Source organism: Dasypus novemcinctus, chromosome 20 (assembly GCF_030445035.2).
Source record: "Dasypus novemcinctus isolate mDasNov1 chromosome 20, mDasNov1.1.hap2, whole genome shotgun sequence".
NCBI classification, from domain to species: Eukaryota; Metazoa; Chordata; class Mammalia; order Cingulata; family Dasypodidae; genus Dasypus; species Dasypus novemcinctus.
The window spans coordinates 20,453,153-20,468,747 of NC_080692.1; the positions used below are offsets into that span (position 1 = coordinate 20,453,153).

General features: G+C 46.4%; 1 protein-coding gene across 2 annotated transcripts in view; it reads left to right on the forward strand.

Annotated features, from left to right (window-relative positions):
* SLC6A13 (solute carrier family 6 member 13) overlaps window positions 1–15,595 on the forward strand; it is a 37,394-nt gene that overhangs the window by 13,371 nt on the left and 8,428 nt on the right. For both annotated transcript variants that reach the window (XM_004457677.3, XM_004457678.3), the window contains exons 3-7: window positions 1,444–1,578; window positions 3,917–4,057; window positions 8,098–8,182; window positions 8,832–8,964; window positions 9,819–9,953. In XM_004457677.3, coding sequence (XP_004457734.1) covers window positions 1,444–1,578; window positions 3,917–4,057; window positions 8,098–8,182; window positions 8,832–8,964; window positions 9,819–9,953 — 629 coding nt within the window. The remainder of the gene's footprint in view (window positions 1–1,443; window positions 1,579–3,916; window positions 4,058–8,097; window positions 8,183–8,831; window positions 8,965–9,818; window positions 9,954–15,595) is intronic.

Genomic DNA, 15,595 nt, shown 5'->3' on the forward strand with positions numbered 1-15,595 from the left:
GTTGTCGTCAGTGGCACGGGAAGTCTGGGCGGCGCCATTCCTGGGCAGGCTGCACTTTCTTTCGTGCTGGGTGGCACTCCTTACGGGTGCACTCCTTGCACGTGGGGCTCCCCTACGCGGGGGACACCCCTGCGTGGCATGGCACTCCTTGCGTGCATCAGTACTGCACATGGGCCAGCTCCACATGGGTCAAGGAGGCCCGGGGTTTGAACCACAGACCTCCCATGTGGTTGACGGATGCCCTAACCACTGGGTCAAGTCCGTTTCCCACATTGTCATTTTCATTTCTAGAAGTTTGATTTGAGTATTTTAAAAATATTTTCCATGTCTCTATATAACTTTTTGAAGATACAGGTATAAAAATCAATTTAATGTTCTCATCTGCTAATTCCAACATAGTGGCAGTTATGGGTCAGATTCAATTGATTTATCTACTCATTATGAGTCATAGTTTCAGGCTTCTTTGCATGCCTGGTAATTTTTAATTGGATGCCAGATTATGTGATTTTTGCCTTATTGGTTGTGAGATTTTTTTTCTATAAATAGTCTTGAGTTACGTTCTGAGACTGATGAACTTGCTTGATCCTTTTGGGTCTTGCTTTTAAGATCTGTTCTGTTAGGCAAAACCAGCCTAGGGCTAATTATTTCCTGCAACTGATAAAGTACCTTTGTATTCTACCCATCACCTTGTGAATTTTGATGTTATCTAGTCTGGCTGGTGGGAAAAGTCACTCTTTCCAGTTCTGGGTGAGCTCTGGGCACCATTACTCAATCTTTTTGGGTGGCTCTTTCCCTTGCCTCAAGCAGATTCCTCATCAGTACTCAGTTCAATGCTTGAGGGGGACCCTCAGCAGATTATCTGGAATTCCATCTCTGTGAAGTTCTTTCTTTTCTGGCACTCTATCCTATGAACTTCCTTGCCCCAGCCAGCAGAAGAAGGTTCATGGTGGAGAAAATACTAGTAGACTTGTCTCATCTAATGATTGTGAAAACAGAAGTAGAAAAGATTTCCAAGGGGAACTCTGATTTCAGCCTGCTAGGAATCCCCATTTGACAGTAAGAATAATCACTTCCTTGAAAAAATTTTAGACTGTGGGCTGTGTTCATGCTTCTGGATATCCATTATTCAATTAGCTCCTTGCTATTGGTACAAGATATGTGTTATTTAGGCAAAAATTGATGTTTGATAGGGAGCAAAGCTTGGTAGGTATAGACTGAAACTTCACAGTGAAAAAGGTATGGGACTGAGTAGGTCCTAGGTAACCTGAAAACTCTTGATCCCTCCTATTGCTCCAGATAATCTAGACAGTTGTCCCTGCAGTTTTGCATGTTCATCATCCCTGGAATTCTGACTGGCAGTGGTAATGGGGTGGTAATAGAGGAGGTGACTGTGGCCAACAGGAGGATGTCCCAGGTAATGGACAGTCTGTTTCCCACCCACAGGTGCCTTCTTCATCCCCTACCTCATCTTCCTCTTTACCTGTGGCATTCCTGTCTTCCTTTTGGAGACAGCGCTGGGCCAGTATACTAGCCAGGGAGGCGTCACAGCCTGGAGGAAGATCTGCCCTATCTTTGAGGGTGAGTAGCTCTGTGCCTGATTCTAGCATCTCTGGAGTCATGGTTATAAACCTTACTTGCAATGACTAGCAGGTGATTATCAGCAGTTCTGAAACTGAGACAAAACTGCTGAACCCTCTGTATGTGGGTTGCTAACTGAGCTAATCACCTGGTCCATCAGAGGACAAGGGAAAACCTGGGACACAGGCTTTAGGTTAAATGTGTAGTGTGCAAAGCTGATAATACACACCCATACAGAGAACTCCAGCATACCCCCGCCCCTCCAAATACTCAGACCCACCAATTTTAACATTTTGCCACCTTTGCCATATCATTCTATCTATCTATCTATCTATCTATCTATCTATCTATCTATCTATCTATCTATCTATCTATCTATCTGTCTGTCTGTCTGTCTGTCTGTCTGTCTATCTATCTATCTATCTATCTATCTATCTATCTATCTATCTGTCTATTACCTATCTTCTGAACATTTGAGATCAGGTTACACACATCCTACTCCTTGAATACGTAATACTTCCATGTACATTGCCTACTGAAAAGGATATTCACCTATGTAATTACTTTAAGTACAGTTATCAAGTTCAAGAAATTTAACATTGATATAAAGCTCACATTCTAGATTCCAATTTTTCTAATGTCCTTCTATAACTTTTTGTTTGGAAATAATTATAGATTCAGAGGAAGTTGCAAAAATAGTACAGAGTTCTCCCATGTACCCTTCCCTCGGTTTTCCCAATCATAACATCTTGCCTGACTATAGTACAATATCAAAACCAGCTCATTGACATTGGTACAATCCACAGAATTTATTCAGAATTCACCAGTTTTTCTTGTACTTAGTTGTGTGTATAATTCTGTGTAACTTTATTAAATGTGTAGATTCGTGTAACTACTGCTACAGTCAAGATACAGAACTGTTCCATTATCACCAAGATGTCACACTCCTCTTTCCCCTCTTCCCCACCCCTAATTCCTGACAATCACTAATCTGTTTTCTATATAATATTGCCATTTCAAGAATGTTATATAAATGGAATCATAGAAGATGTAAAGTTTTTAAAAATTGTGGTAACATGTAACATACATTTTTGCCATTTTTAAGTGTACAATTCAGTGGCATTAATTACATTTACAATGTTGTGCTGCGATGACTACCATCAGTATGTAATCTTTGGAGACTGGGTTTCTTCATTTAGTGTAATGTCCTCGAGAGTCATCCAGGTTGTTGTAAGTAATCCATTACTTTTTATTGCTGAGCAGTATTCCATGGTGCGAATGCACCACAGTTTGTTTAACTTTCACCCATTGAAGGACATTGGGTTGTTTCCAGTTTTTGGTATTTTATTTCAATATTTCTTCTTCTATCTATAGAATTTATATATATATGTATGTGTGTGTATATATATATACATATAGAATATTCAAAGTTTATGCTCTTTGTTTTTCAGTCTATGTTATTTTCCATTTTCTACACAATCATCACTTAATAATTACATAAAATTCCATCAAGCAGATGTATCCTTATTTACTTAGCAGTGCTCTGTTATTGGGCTTTGGCTTACTTTCAATTACTTGTAAAGTTTTAAAATTAAACTATCATGCATTTTTGTTCAGGTACTTTTCTTCATTTTTTGATATTAATTCTGTGGGATAAATTCCCAGGATTAGGATCACTGGGTCAAATGGGTAATCAAGCTGATGTCTCTTGATCTGGGTTGTTAAACTGTCCTATGGAAGCATCATCCTGACCCACAATATATATTTCCCATGGCTTCAACAACTCCGAGTTGTATCAGAGATTCCCAAACTTGTTTGCACATCAGAATCCCCTGGGGAACTTCAGAACCTCCTGTTGCGGTGCTTGCTTTGGCAGCAAATATACTAAAAAACAAACAAACAAACAAAACCTGTTGCCTGAGCCCTGCACCCAGAGATTGTGACTTCATTGGTTGGGGGTCTGGCCTGGGCTTTGGAATTTTTAAGTATCCCAGGTAATTCTAATATGCAGATAACTTTGGTAACCACTGTGTTACATCCTTTGTAAAAAATTTCACTAGGGTTGGAGATGCAGATTGGTATCTCACTCTTGTTTCATTTTGCACACCTACAATTATTCAGGAGGGTGAACATTTTTTAAGGGTGTTCATTTGCTATTTGTGTTTTCTCCTATGTGAATTGTCTGTTCCTGCTTCTAAATTATGTTTATATATTTCTGTTCTATATCAGACTAATTTGGGGGCACATTCATTATTGGTGTCTCTCCTAAACGGGATGGACAGTGTATGAGGAGTCTGTCCACTGTTCCTGGCCCAATTCTGCAGTGTTCCCCCCGCAGGCATTGGCTATGCCTCCCAGGTGATTGCCATCCTCCTCACCTTCTACTATATCATTGTCCTGGCCTGGGCCCTCTTCTACCTCTTTAGCAGCTTCACCACCGACCTTCCCTGGGGAAGCTGCCACCACGAATGGAACACAGGTAAGACCATCTCCCCAGAGTCCCCCTTCTCCTCCTGCTCTGCCGCATTAATTGGGATTGGGATTGCCTCCATTTCCCAAGCAACTCAGTTCCCACGCTTAACTCAGGACACACTAGTAACCTGCCAGTTTGACCATGGAGTGGTAGGATTGAAATAAAGGGTTAGAGCTAGAATTTACCTGCATCATAGGCAAAGTGTCAGAGTCTTTTAAAAGAAATGTTCAATTTGTGTATTATGCAAATAGAACTCACTTCTTTTTATGTAGTTTAGCCATTTATTTCTATTTGAAATCTGCTTTGTTTGATATAGGTATATATTGTTTGTTTGTTTGTTTGTTTCTCATGTCATTTTACTAATGCTGTTTTAGGTCTTTCAAAAATCACAGTTCATCTGGATTTAATAATTTGTTTTGTGTGTCACCAGTGTAAATTCATATTGGCGACTGATTTTCTCTTTTATTTATGATTACATGTGACTCCCTTAAGGGCTATTCATGGCAACAGATCTACTGAATGTGAAGTATTGAAGTAACAATTAAAAAAATATCTAGGGCAGTGATGTCCAGAAAAACTTTCTGTGATGATGGAAGCTATTCAGTTCAGTCACCACTAGCCACATGTGGCTACTGAGCACTTGATATTTGGCTAGTACACCCAAGGAAGTGAATTTTAAAATGTTATTTAATTTTAATTAGAGAGTCACATGTGGCTAGTGGCTACCCTGTTGGACAAGGCAGACGGAGAGTACGTTGAACACTTCCATTTGGTTCTCAGCGCTACATCTTACTTACACTGTCCAAAGATCTTTCAGTGCCTGTCAATGAGATCCTACCCTTTTGAACTTGGGTGTTGTTATATCCGTTCTTTCTTGTTCACCAGATAAGTTACTCAGTTCTCTATTGGAGTTTGAACATTTTACTTGCCAAGGAACAACATTTTTGAAATGTTTAGCATAGTCTGCAAGGCCCTTTATGACCTGGCCCTTGCTCACTCCTCCTACTTCATCCTCTACCCCTCTTGCTTTCTACAATGTCCATCCCATCACCATCCTTCAAGTGCAAAGTCAAATCTTGGAAAGACGCTCCCCAAACACCTTAGATTGCTTTAGGTTCTTCTCAAACGTATCTGACAGAACCTGCGCTGACCCCTGGCCCTGCTGTGGAACTTTCTCCACTTTCTGTGTTCTTATTGGTCTGGTTTCCCCCCTAGCCAGCAAGGTCTTGAAGGAAAAGGGTGTCTTTATCTCTGTAGCCTCTGTGCCTAGCACAGTGCCAGTTACATCATACGCACCCTAAGAATATTTGTTGAATGGATCAAGTCTTAAAATCCGTTTTATTCTATAATTTTCTTTCCTTTACATATGTGTGTATTTGTGTATGTACTGTTATGTATGTATACATTACATCTGTGTGCACTGGAGTCAACCTTTGACAGCCAGCTTGTTAGATGGTGAAGATTTTGTGCAGATCTCAGTGAAGTTTCACTTGTAAATATTTTGGGAATTTTTGGTGATCTAGAGGCTTTGCCTCAGGGCCTTGTTAGCCTCTCTGCCTTTGGGTTCATTGTGAGTCTCTGAGACAATTCTGAGGCAAATTCACTACCTGAGTCTTGCTATTTGACATTTTTGACATATCTCCTAGTAAGTCTGTTTTGTTTTTTTTTTTAAGATTTATTATTTATTTATTTCTCTCCCCTTCCTCTCTACCCCCATCTGCTCTCTGTGTCCATTCTCTGTGTGTTCTTCTGTGCCCACTTGCATTCTTGTCAGCAGCACCAGGAATCTGTGTCTCTTTTTGTTGCGTCATTGTGCTGCATCAGCTCTCCGTGTGTGTGGTGCCACTCCTGGGCAGGCTGCGCTATTTTTCGCACGGGGCAGCTATCCTTGCAGGGTGTACTCCTTGCACATGGGGCTCCCCTACATGGGGGATACCCCTGCATGGCATGGCACTCCTTGTGCACATCAGCACTGCACGTGGGCCAGCTCACCACACGGGTCAGAAGGCCCTGAGTTTGAACCCTGGACCTCCTATATGGTAGATGGATGCTCTATAAGTCTGGTTTTGCTCGGAGTGCAGTATCTTAAATAGTATAGGATATCCTGTCTTCTTATGGTGAAATGCTTTCTCAGATGTGTTGAAGCATCAAGGAAAACAGCTTAGTGAAAAGAGTGGGTTGACTGGCATTCAATCACTCAACAGGTTTATTGAGCTCCTCCTGTACTTCGGGCTCTGCCCTCATGGAGCTTACATTCTACTGGGGGGAGATAGACCAAAAACAAAATAAATGAATAATAAGCTTCATGTTCAATGGTGGTAAGTTCTTTGGAGAAAAGTAAAACTGGGAGGGGGTATTGGAAGTTTTAGGGATGGGGTTTATGATGTTAAATAGGAGCTCAGGAAAGGCCTGAGGAGGAGCACCAAGTGCAAAGGCCCTGAGGTGAGTCCACGGAACAGCAAGGGGCCCAGTGTGGCTGTAGCGGAGGGTATTGGGTGGGGAAGAGCCCAGGAGATGAAGTCAGGGTGGTGGGGACAGATTGTATAGGGTCCTAGAGGCAACTGTAGGGACTTTGGCTTTTTTTCTCTGAGTGGGATAGATAAACCATTGGAAGATTTTGAGATGGGGCATGACATAAAGTGACTTTGCTTTAACAAAGTCACCCTGTCTGCTGACCTGAGAACAGAGTAGGAGTGCAAGGGTAGAAACTGGAGGCCAGTTAGGAACCATGGATGATGGTGATCTGCCTCAGGGAGATAGATGGTGGTGGTACTGAGAAGAGCTGGACTCTAAATATTTTGAAGATTGGACCTTAGTTTTAGTTTCCCAGCAACTAGAACACAACCATACAATGGGTTGCCTGAAATAACAGGAATTTGTTCTTTCATGGTTTGAGTCTAGGAGAAGTCCAAAATTGAGGTCTACCCAAAGACTGTGGCATGCTGGGGCTGGCTTCTGGTGATCCTGGTCCTTGGCTTTTCTGCTGCTTGGCAGTGTCTTCTCTTTTCTCTTCTGGATTCCATTAACTTCCAGTTTCTGGCTGCTCCCCTGGCTTTCTCTCTTCGTACTTGAAATCTGTTCTGCTTATAAAGGCCTCCAGGAAACTGGGTTAAGGCCCAACCTGATTCAGCTGGGCCACACCTTAACTGAAGTAACATCTTCAAGAGAGCTTATTTATTAAGGGTCCACACCCACCAGAATGCACACCGTCAAGAACACATCCAAACTGGGCTGCACAACTCGATCCACCACAAACCTGCATGATTGCGGACCTGGCCTCTAACTCTCGCTTAGTTATTTAGAAGTGATGACAGGCTATGTCAAGGAAGCTTCATTTTCTTCTTTCAGTGGGGGAAACATTATCATTTTAATACTTCCCAGGATTATTGTATGAATAAAATGTAAAAAAGAATGAAAACACTTCATGAAACTCCAAAATGATATACAAATAACAAGAGCCACCATTTATTGAACACTTTTCATTATTTTTTTGTTGTTGTCCCTTAGTTCTCCTACCAATCCTACAAGATGGATATTACTGTTATTGTCTACATTTTAGAGATGAGGGAAGCAAAGCTTAGAGAGCAGAGCTTTAACTTAACCAAGGCCACACAATTGAGAACTGGAGGGTCACGATTTAAACCAGAGCTTTCTGACCTTGTGCCTGTGTTTTTAGCCATTCTGCTCCATCACTTCCCTGGAAAGTATTCTCATCATTCCTCAAAGGTTGTGAATTTATATAGGACAGTTACCTAGAAATATTCGTATACTTTGAAACAGATGGTACGCGGAACATCTTTTCTAATGCCATCTGATAATGCTGAAATAAGGATATTTACCCAAGCATGTATAAACCCAAAAAAGCATGTGGGAGAGAGTGAGGTCCGTGCGTTGATGTTAAAATGTTTTGTACAGACAACTTAAGCCTGGTTCCTTCTGGATAGCTCACTTCCCACCCTTCTAAATTTTCACCCTCTTCTCCCTGGCCATGCCAAATGTTGACCAATGATCTTTCCCTTTCTTCCCTCGCTGGTTCCCATGGGTAGTGCACTGTGTGGAGTTCCAGAGGACCAATGGCTCCCTGAATGTGACCTCTGAGAATGCCACCTCCCCTGTCATCGAGTTCTGGGAGTAAGTGAGATGCTTTCCCCCTCCCCTTGTGGACCCTGTGTTCGAAAGAAGAGCATGGGACTGGGTTCACACAGCAGGGACTCGGCAGACAGCAAGGAAAGGATTTTTGTTTGCTCCTTTGGTGGCCCCGTCATCTAAGTGATTTTTTAATGGTGCGCCTGCATTTGTGGGTAATGCAGGACTGGTTTCAGAGGTGAGAATTGTGCAACTCTACTGGGCTGTGCCCGCCCTTCCCTCTGCACACGCCTAAACATACATGTGTATCCACACTCCCAACTGCCCTTCTCTCTTCAGCTGTAGATGCGGTGCCTCTTAGCCCCAAGATATTGATTCCTCTCCAGGACTGATTCCTCCTATCAAAGCATTCCAAAACCCTGGCTGAGAAAATGTGCTTTGCCCCTCCATCCCCAGGTTAAGTTAGTACCCAGCATCCCAGATCCTACTTACCTGGGAAAAGTTTATATTTGCCACCCTGGATACCTACCTCCATCTCTGGGCAAAGGATAGCCTCATGAATCTGAGAGCGTGAATAGCTGGGAAACCTTTGGGAAGGAGTTCTGCAGAGGTCTGGCTCTGTAACCCAAGATATGGGCTACAAAACTGAGGTCTGCAGCAAAGGTGGAGCCAGGCTCAAGTCTTCTCTCCCCAGGAGGCGGGTCCTGAAGATCTCTGATGGCATCCAGCACCTGGGGGCCCTGCGCTGGGAGCTGGCCCTGTGCCTTCTGCTCGCCTGGGTCATCTGTTACTTCTGCATCTGGAAGGGGGTCAAGTCCACGGGCAAGGTCTGTGTGGGAGAGCTTCTTCCCCTACCTTCCCAGGTCTTCCTGCCCTCACAGGGACCTTGGTCATCCAGGGCTCCCCAGGCCGTGGCCCGGTTGGGGATGGGAAGGAATAGCCCAGCAAAGATTTTCTGTGGCTCCTGTCCTTGATTCAGTGCCTCTCCTGGACTGGTGCCCATATACTTCTGGTATTTGGGTAAATGAAATCAAAGGACACCTCCAGAGAAATTTGATCTTGGCATATATCATATGGGTGGGGATGCTGCAAAGTCTACACCAGTTATTGCTCCCTATTTTATGCATCTAAGGAAAAAGAACTCTACTAAAGATTATTAATCTCAAAATGACCCTGAACCAGCTCTAGCTTTCTGGGGGTTTCCTTGCCCTAGAGTGTATGAAGTGTTCAAGAGCATTCTGAGCTCTTGTGGGCTCTTGTCCTGGAGGTCTCTGACGAGGCTTCCCCACTAATCTAGCTGCCTGGCTGTGCTAAGCTCCTACACTCTGCGAGGACAGGGATCGTGTGTCACAGATCTTCTCATACCTGACACCCCTTGCCATAGCTCCAAGCATACTTGCTGGGAGAATGCCTGAGTTCATCCCGTCACTCAACAAATATTTCCTGAATATGGGGCAGGGAGGAGAGTGCATGCTTTAAGCTGGAGGGAAGGAGAGAGAAAGGGAGGGAAAGGGGAGGTTGTGGCTGCAAGACCAGAGAGGGTATTGAGCAACTGAGGCTGCTGCGGGTGTGAGGGGAGGAGCTGCAAGAGAGGATGGGCGCTTCTGCCTCTGGCTCGCTTAGGTCTCAGCTGCTCCCTCTTCACTCACAATTCCTTATTTCTCATCTGCCCCTTGGCCAGGTGGTGTACTTCACGGCCACATTCCCTTACCTCATGCTGGTGGTCCTGTTAATTCGAGGGGTAACGCTGCCCGGGGCAGCCCAAGGAATTCAGTTTTACCTGTACCCAAACCTCACGCGTCTGTGGGATCCCCAGGTAAGAAGCCACAACAGGGGCTTCACGTGGCTCTGACAGGTGCTTGAGCTACAGGCCTTCCCTGTGCTCCAGGCCCGATGAGGGCATCCCTGGTGTGTGTGGTGGGCTGGGGAAAGACCCTTCCTCCTCCTGACATCTGTTAGTGGCTGTTTCTGGTCATCAGGTGCCTGAGACAGCCCCCTCCTGGTTCCTGGCTGCCAAGGAGCCCAGGGGCCCCTTCAGCCCTAGTAATATTTCACAGGGGCTGCAAGTAAGCCCCTAGCAGCCAAATCCCACCAGTTCCCTTCCCCTTTTCACATTTTTCTCTTAGCGATCTCATTTCCCACATGACTTCCTCTCTATTTCTTACACCTATTTCTCTATTTCTTACACCTTAACCTGCCCCCTCTGGTTCCTTCCCTCTGTCCCTGTGACCCAGTCATAGGCCCCAGCCGCTCCCTGCACCAGCTGGGCTGGTGTTAAGTTTCCTGTCAGTTGTTAAGAGGCTCCAGTCCCTCTCCGTCCCCTCCCAGCCCTTCCTTCGAGGTTCACATCCCCTCAGCTACACTCAGCTTCTTTAGGGCCAGGGGCAGGGCGGGTAGCCGTGGTGCTTGCTGACTAGAGGGGTTTGGAAAGCCAGGCCTGAAATAAGAAGCCACTGCCCCTGAAAGGTTTCTTATTTTCCCCTCTTTGGCAGCCATTTTGAAAACTGGCAAAGCCAGGAGGTGTCGAGGGCCGCAGGGGAGCGTGGGTAAGCGCCGGTCCAGAGCCCCTAAAATAAGTTACCCCGCATGTCCCTGTCTCTGCCTCCTCGGCACAAAGGCCCTCCTCCTGGGGAGTAAGTGTGTGATTTAGAGACCCTCCTCTTGCCCGTTGGAGGAGGGGTCCTGGCCCACGAAAGGAACCCTGAGGGGACTCGAGGGTGGGAGGACCCCATGCGCAGAGCACTGACCATTGGGTGGCTTTTCAAACGTCTAAAATAGTACAGCACCAGTAAATCCACTGAAACTGCCGAGCACGCGCTAGTGGAGAGGGCGTGGCACGGAATTGCCCAATTCCATCTGAGGCCTGGGAACTCCGTTCACACAGAGGCAACGGCTCCCCCTTGTGCAGAATTTGGGGTGATCCAGAAGCCGTCCCTGGGAGAGCTGTGGGTCTCTCCATTTTGAGCTTTGCTGGGACCGCGGAGGCTCAGAAGCCGCGGGACCATTCCCTACAGCCGAGCAGCCTTGGTCCTGGGAGTGTGACTGATCTTCCGAGGCGGGTGTCATCTCCTTGCCCTCGCCTTAGACAGACTAGAGGGGCCGGCTGTCGTGCCTCATTTCCTCAGGGCACAAGGGCTGCAGTCAGGTTGTGGAGCCAAACTGTAGAACCCTCACTACAGGAGCTGGAAGGCCCCAGAGATGATGGAGAGCAGTTTCCTCATTGCACAGAGTTGCAAACCGAGGTCCACAAGTAAGCACCCGGCCTAAGCAGCTGCATTCTCATTTTGTGAGTCATAAGCGTTTTGACTTATCTGGGACCAAAGGGTTGTGAAGGAGAGTAGAGAGCAAGGAGGAGGTTGTGGGGCAGTCCTGCTGAGGGAAGGCTTGACCGCCAGGGTGGAGAGGTTGTCTTGGATCCCCCGTGTAAGGGGAGGCCCTTGTGGTCCTGGAGGTGCGGAGGTGGGAAACAGTGGCTGGACCGCGGAGGTCGTTTTTGTGGAGAGGTGAGGTGGAGAGGGAGGGGACGTGCTCAGGCCGGCAGACTGGCCAGGCGGCTGAAAGGAAAAGGAGAGAGAAGCCCATGTTCCCAGGGCCTGTGGATGGCATCTGTGATCAGTGCTGTGTTTGTCCGGCCTGATAAGTTCTCTACAGCCAGCAAGTATGAGCGCTCAGTATGTGCCTGGTATTGTTAAGAGGTTTACATGTGTTATTTCAGCTAATCCTCACAGCACATCAATGAGGTAACCCCATTTTACAGGTAAGGAAATTAAGGCCTAGAAAGCCGCACACCTGCAGCAGGAACCCAAGTCAGAATGATGAGTTTGTGATCTCTTCTCAAAGGCCCTCTCTGCCCACCTTCATTCCTCTCGCAGCTCATTCGTTCAGCAAGCATTTCTTGAGCATCTGTTATGTGTCAGGTTTCTTCTAGGCGCCGTGTTTGGAACATAATAGCTACTCAGCAAATAGGAAGAAGGTGGAGCAGACAGCCTTCAACTCTGGATTGATGAGGCCATAATTCTGTGTCAGGGTGGCTGCAGGGAGTCAAGACAAGACTTCTCTTTTTGTCCTCACTCCAGGATGCCATCCTTCCAACCCCAGCCCCTGTGGGCTGTGCGGGGAGCACATGTCTTCCACGTGCTTTCAGGCCAGACCTGGTCTGAGCCTCAGAACAGCCTTATCAGCTACCCGGGCCTGGCCCCACGCTGAAGCTAGGCCTTCGTTGCTCGTGAACAGAGCAGCACCTGCGGGGTGGGCCACCCCCGCCAGAGCCCTAATTGAATCTAGTTGGCACTTCCCAGGAAGTGTGATCATTCCAACGGGCATTTGCCTGGCACTTGAGAAGGGTGCAAAATTCCTGCTGGCCAACACAAAGTGCAAAGACAATCTCCCGGAGCCTAGCTGCTGGGAGCCAGGCAGGGCCAGTGCTGCGCTTCTCTTCTTTCCTCCTCCTCTTCTGCCAGGCCGCTGTGTGTTGGGCAGGTTGCTGCTGTTCCTGACGTTCTCCAGGGCTCTTCTCTTTCACGCTGGGGAACAGCCCCTGGTGACTCAGGACTCCACTGTGTAGTGTGTGCTTCATTCAAACCCCTCATTTATTTGCCTTGCCCTGCCCCTGCTGACCCCTTGTCTAGCTACTGTTCTTTGGTAGATTGATAAGAGCAGGGGGTTGGGGGGGGTCCAAAGAGCCCTTGTCAAACCTTTCAAATCCCTATGCTAAGCAATTCTAAAGAAGGGTTTGTTTTTTTTAGAGAGAGGAGGTTGGGGAGTGGCTGTAGCTCAAGTGGTTGAGTGCCTGTTTCCCAAGTATGAGGTCACCTCCTAAAAACAACAAAACACACAACAACTCAGGGGAGCTGGTGTAGCTCAATGGCTTCCCACATACGAGGTCCCAGGTTCAATCCCCAGCCCTGGTACCTCAAAAAATAAGAGTCTTTTAATTTGGGTGTAGTATACTGAAATCTGTCACTTCATCCATCACTGAAAGGTGAGTTATTTAAAAAATGACAACAATAAACAGCAACAATAGCTAACATCTTACAGGCACTTATTCTTGGCCAGGCACGTTGCTGGGGGCTTTACACTCGACCCCACACTATACCTGTGAGTTGGCCATTATCCTCATTTTACAGATGAAGAAACTGAAGCTTAGAAAGCCTAAGAAATTTGCCCAAAGCCACACAATCAGCATGTGGGGGAGCTTGGGCTTTATTCCAAGTACTCTTTTGGAGTCTGCCGTCTTAATCCTTTGATATATCTTTTCCAAAGGATATGAATTATTTGAGAATTTTAAGGGATTTAAAAAAATGATTATTTCAAAAGGTGAGATAGGAGACTAGTGCTTATTTGTGTTAGGTATTTCACATACATTGTTTTATTTGCTATTTTACCCATTTTCCAGATGAGAAAAAAAGGGTTAGAGAGGTTACATGATTTGTCTATGCTCATTCAGCTAATAATTAATAAAGTTAGGCATTGAGCCCAGAATAATTTGACCGCAAAGCCCATACTTTTTCCTTTACTCACTACTGCCTTCCTAAAAGTGCTTGATTTTCACAGTCCTGGGGTTGGGCTCGAGGTTGAAAACAAGTTCTAGAGGTCTCTGTTCCTCTGCCCCCCGCTCCCCTAGGACTTCTCTTTTTACTTATATTCCATTAAATGCTCTTTACACTTGGTATATTCTTGGCCAGTCTTCTGCCCCAGCCAAAGGCCTGGTTGGAGCTTTGTTCTAGAAAGCAGGACCCCTGGAGTGGGCAGAGTGGGTCGCCTGTGGTGGGGACCAGAACAGCTTGCTCTCTTGGCCCTTCAGCCCTCCTTCTGACCCCGTTCCTTCCCCATCCCAGCAGGTTGTCACCCAGCAGCTGTGCAGAGAGCTGCACTTGCCAAGTTCCCAGTCAGTGGGCTCTGGTCAAAGGCACCACATCTGACCTTTGAACTCCAAACTCTTAGACCTCCTGCTGCATTTTCCTCTGTTCTCAAAATTATCCTCTCCTCCCCAACTCAGCCTTAGTCGGTCCCCACCTGGGGTGAAGTGAACAACTAAATCATGGTTTCTCTTATTTTTTCCTCCCAAGCCCAGGTTCACAAAACTCCATAATCACAGGATTCGTGGCCCCTGCCTGCACATGGGCAGCCACAGCGTGGCTCGGAGGGCACTCAGGAGTTTCCTTAGTAGCGTGTGGGACAATCGGCACCTTGTGCTCTCTTAGACATGGGAGCAAACAACGGAGGCTCGAGGCCTGGCGTCTCTTGGGACCTATTCTGGGAGACCTGTTTGGGTGAGATCGCTGGATCTCCTGACAGGGAAGTACCTGTGAGCTCCTCAGCAGATAAGCATCTCTCCCCAGCCCTTGCATCTCTGACCCTGGGAGCCATTCTGTACAAGTTCTTGGGGCAAGGTCCTGCTCTTGAACTCTAATAACCTACTGAGTGAGGCAGGAAGGAAGCAGAAGAGAGTGACCTCCATACTGAGCTTCCTGCGATGACTATTCTCACCATGTCTGTGGGTCAGAGTTTTAGAAGAGCAAAGGATTTTAAACATCTTGTAGGAGCAAACTGTCCAAGGTGACTCCTCAAACTTGTGCTGTTCTCCACCCTGTGGCTTCATATGGAATTTTGTAAGCGCTCACCTGTCCTCAGGTTCTTTCCATTCATCCCAACCCTTTCCTTCTCTAGCTCTGAATCGACTCCCCAACCCCCCTTTCCTTTCCCATTGTAATTTTTCCATAAGTTAAAAAAAAAATGCCCTAGAACTTCTGTCCCTCCATGCCGCTTCCTTGATAGCCCCAGCCCCTTCCAAATTCTCCTCTATGCATCTTGCCTCTGACCTCTCTTCCCTCGTGGCAACTCCTGACCTGTAGGACAAACACCTCAAGGATGGGAATCACGGTGAACAGAGGAGACAAGAAAGAGACCTTGCTCTCCTTTCTTCACCATCTCCCCCTGTTCTGTCCCCATTCGTGCAGCAAAGGAAGTGAGGGCCTTGGTGTCTCCCTGATGTCAGTTCTCAGAAGTGATAAGACAGGGACATCTGTACTCGGCTGGTTGTTAGGATCACCTGAAAACTCTGAGAGTAATGCTGGGTTCTCCCTAAGGCCTAGAGAGTCAGAGTCTTAACCAAGGAGGCTGGCTGAGGAATTAACGTGATTCTCAGGTAGTCAGTCTGCCTGGGACCCTCTACCCTGATGAGGAAAATGAGCACTTTGGTAGGGGTGATGCAATAAGAGACAGCAAGGGTTAGGGAGAGTGGGGGTGACGAGGAGGGCTAGGGAGGCAGAGAAGGACAGGTAAGGACAGGTAAGGGACTGAGGAGCTTTGTACAGAAGAGCTATTTTAGTTTTCTTGGCTGCCTATGCAAATATAATGGGTTGGCCTCAACAATGGAAATTTACTAGCTTATGATTTTGAGGGTAAAAGAAGGTCCAAATCAAGTCATCATCAAGGCAATGGTTTCTTCCCGAAGAC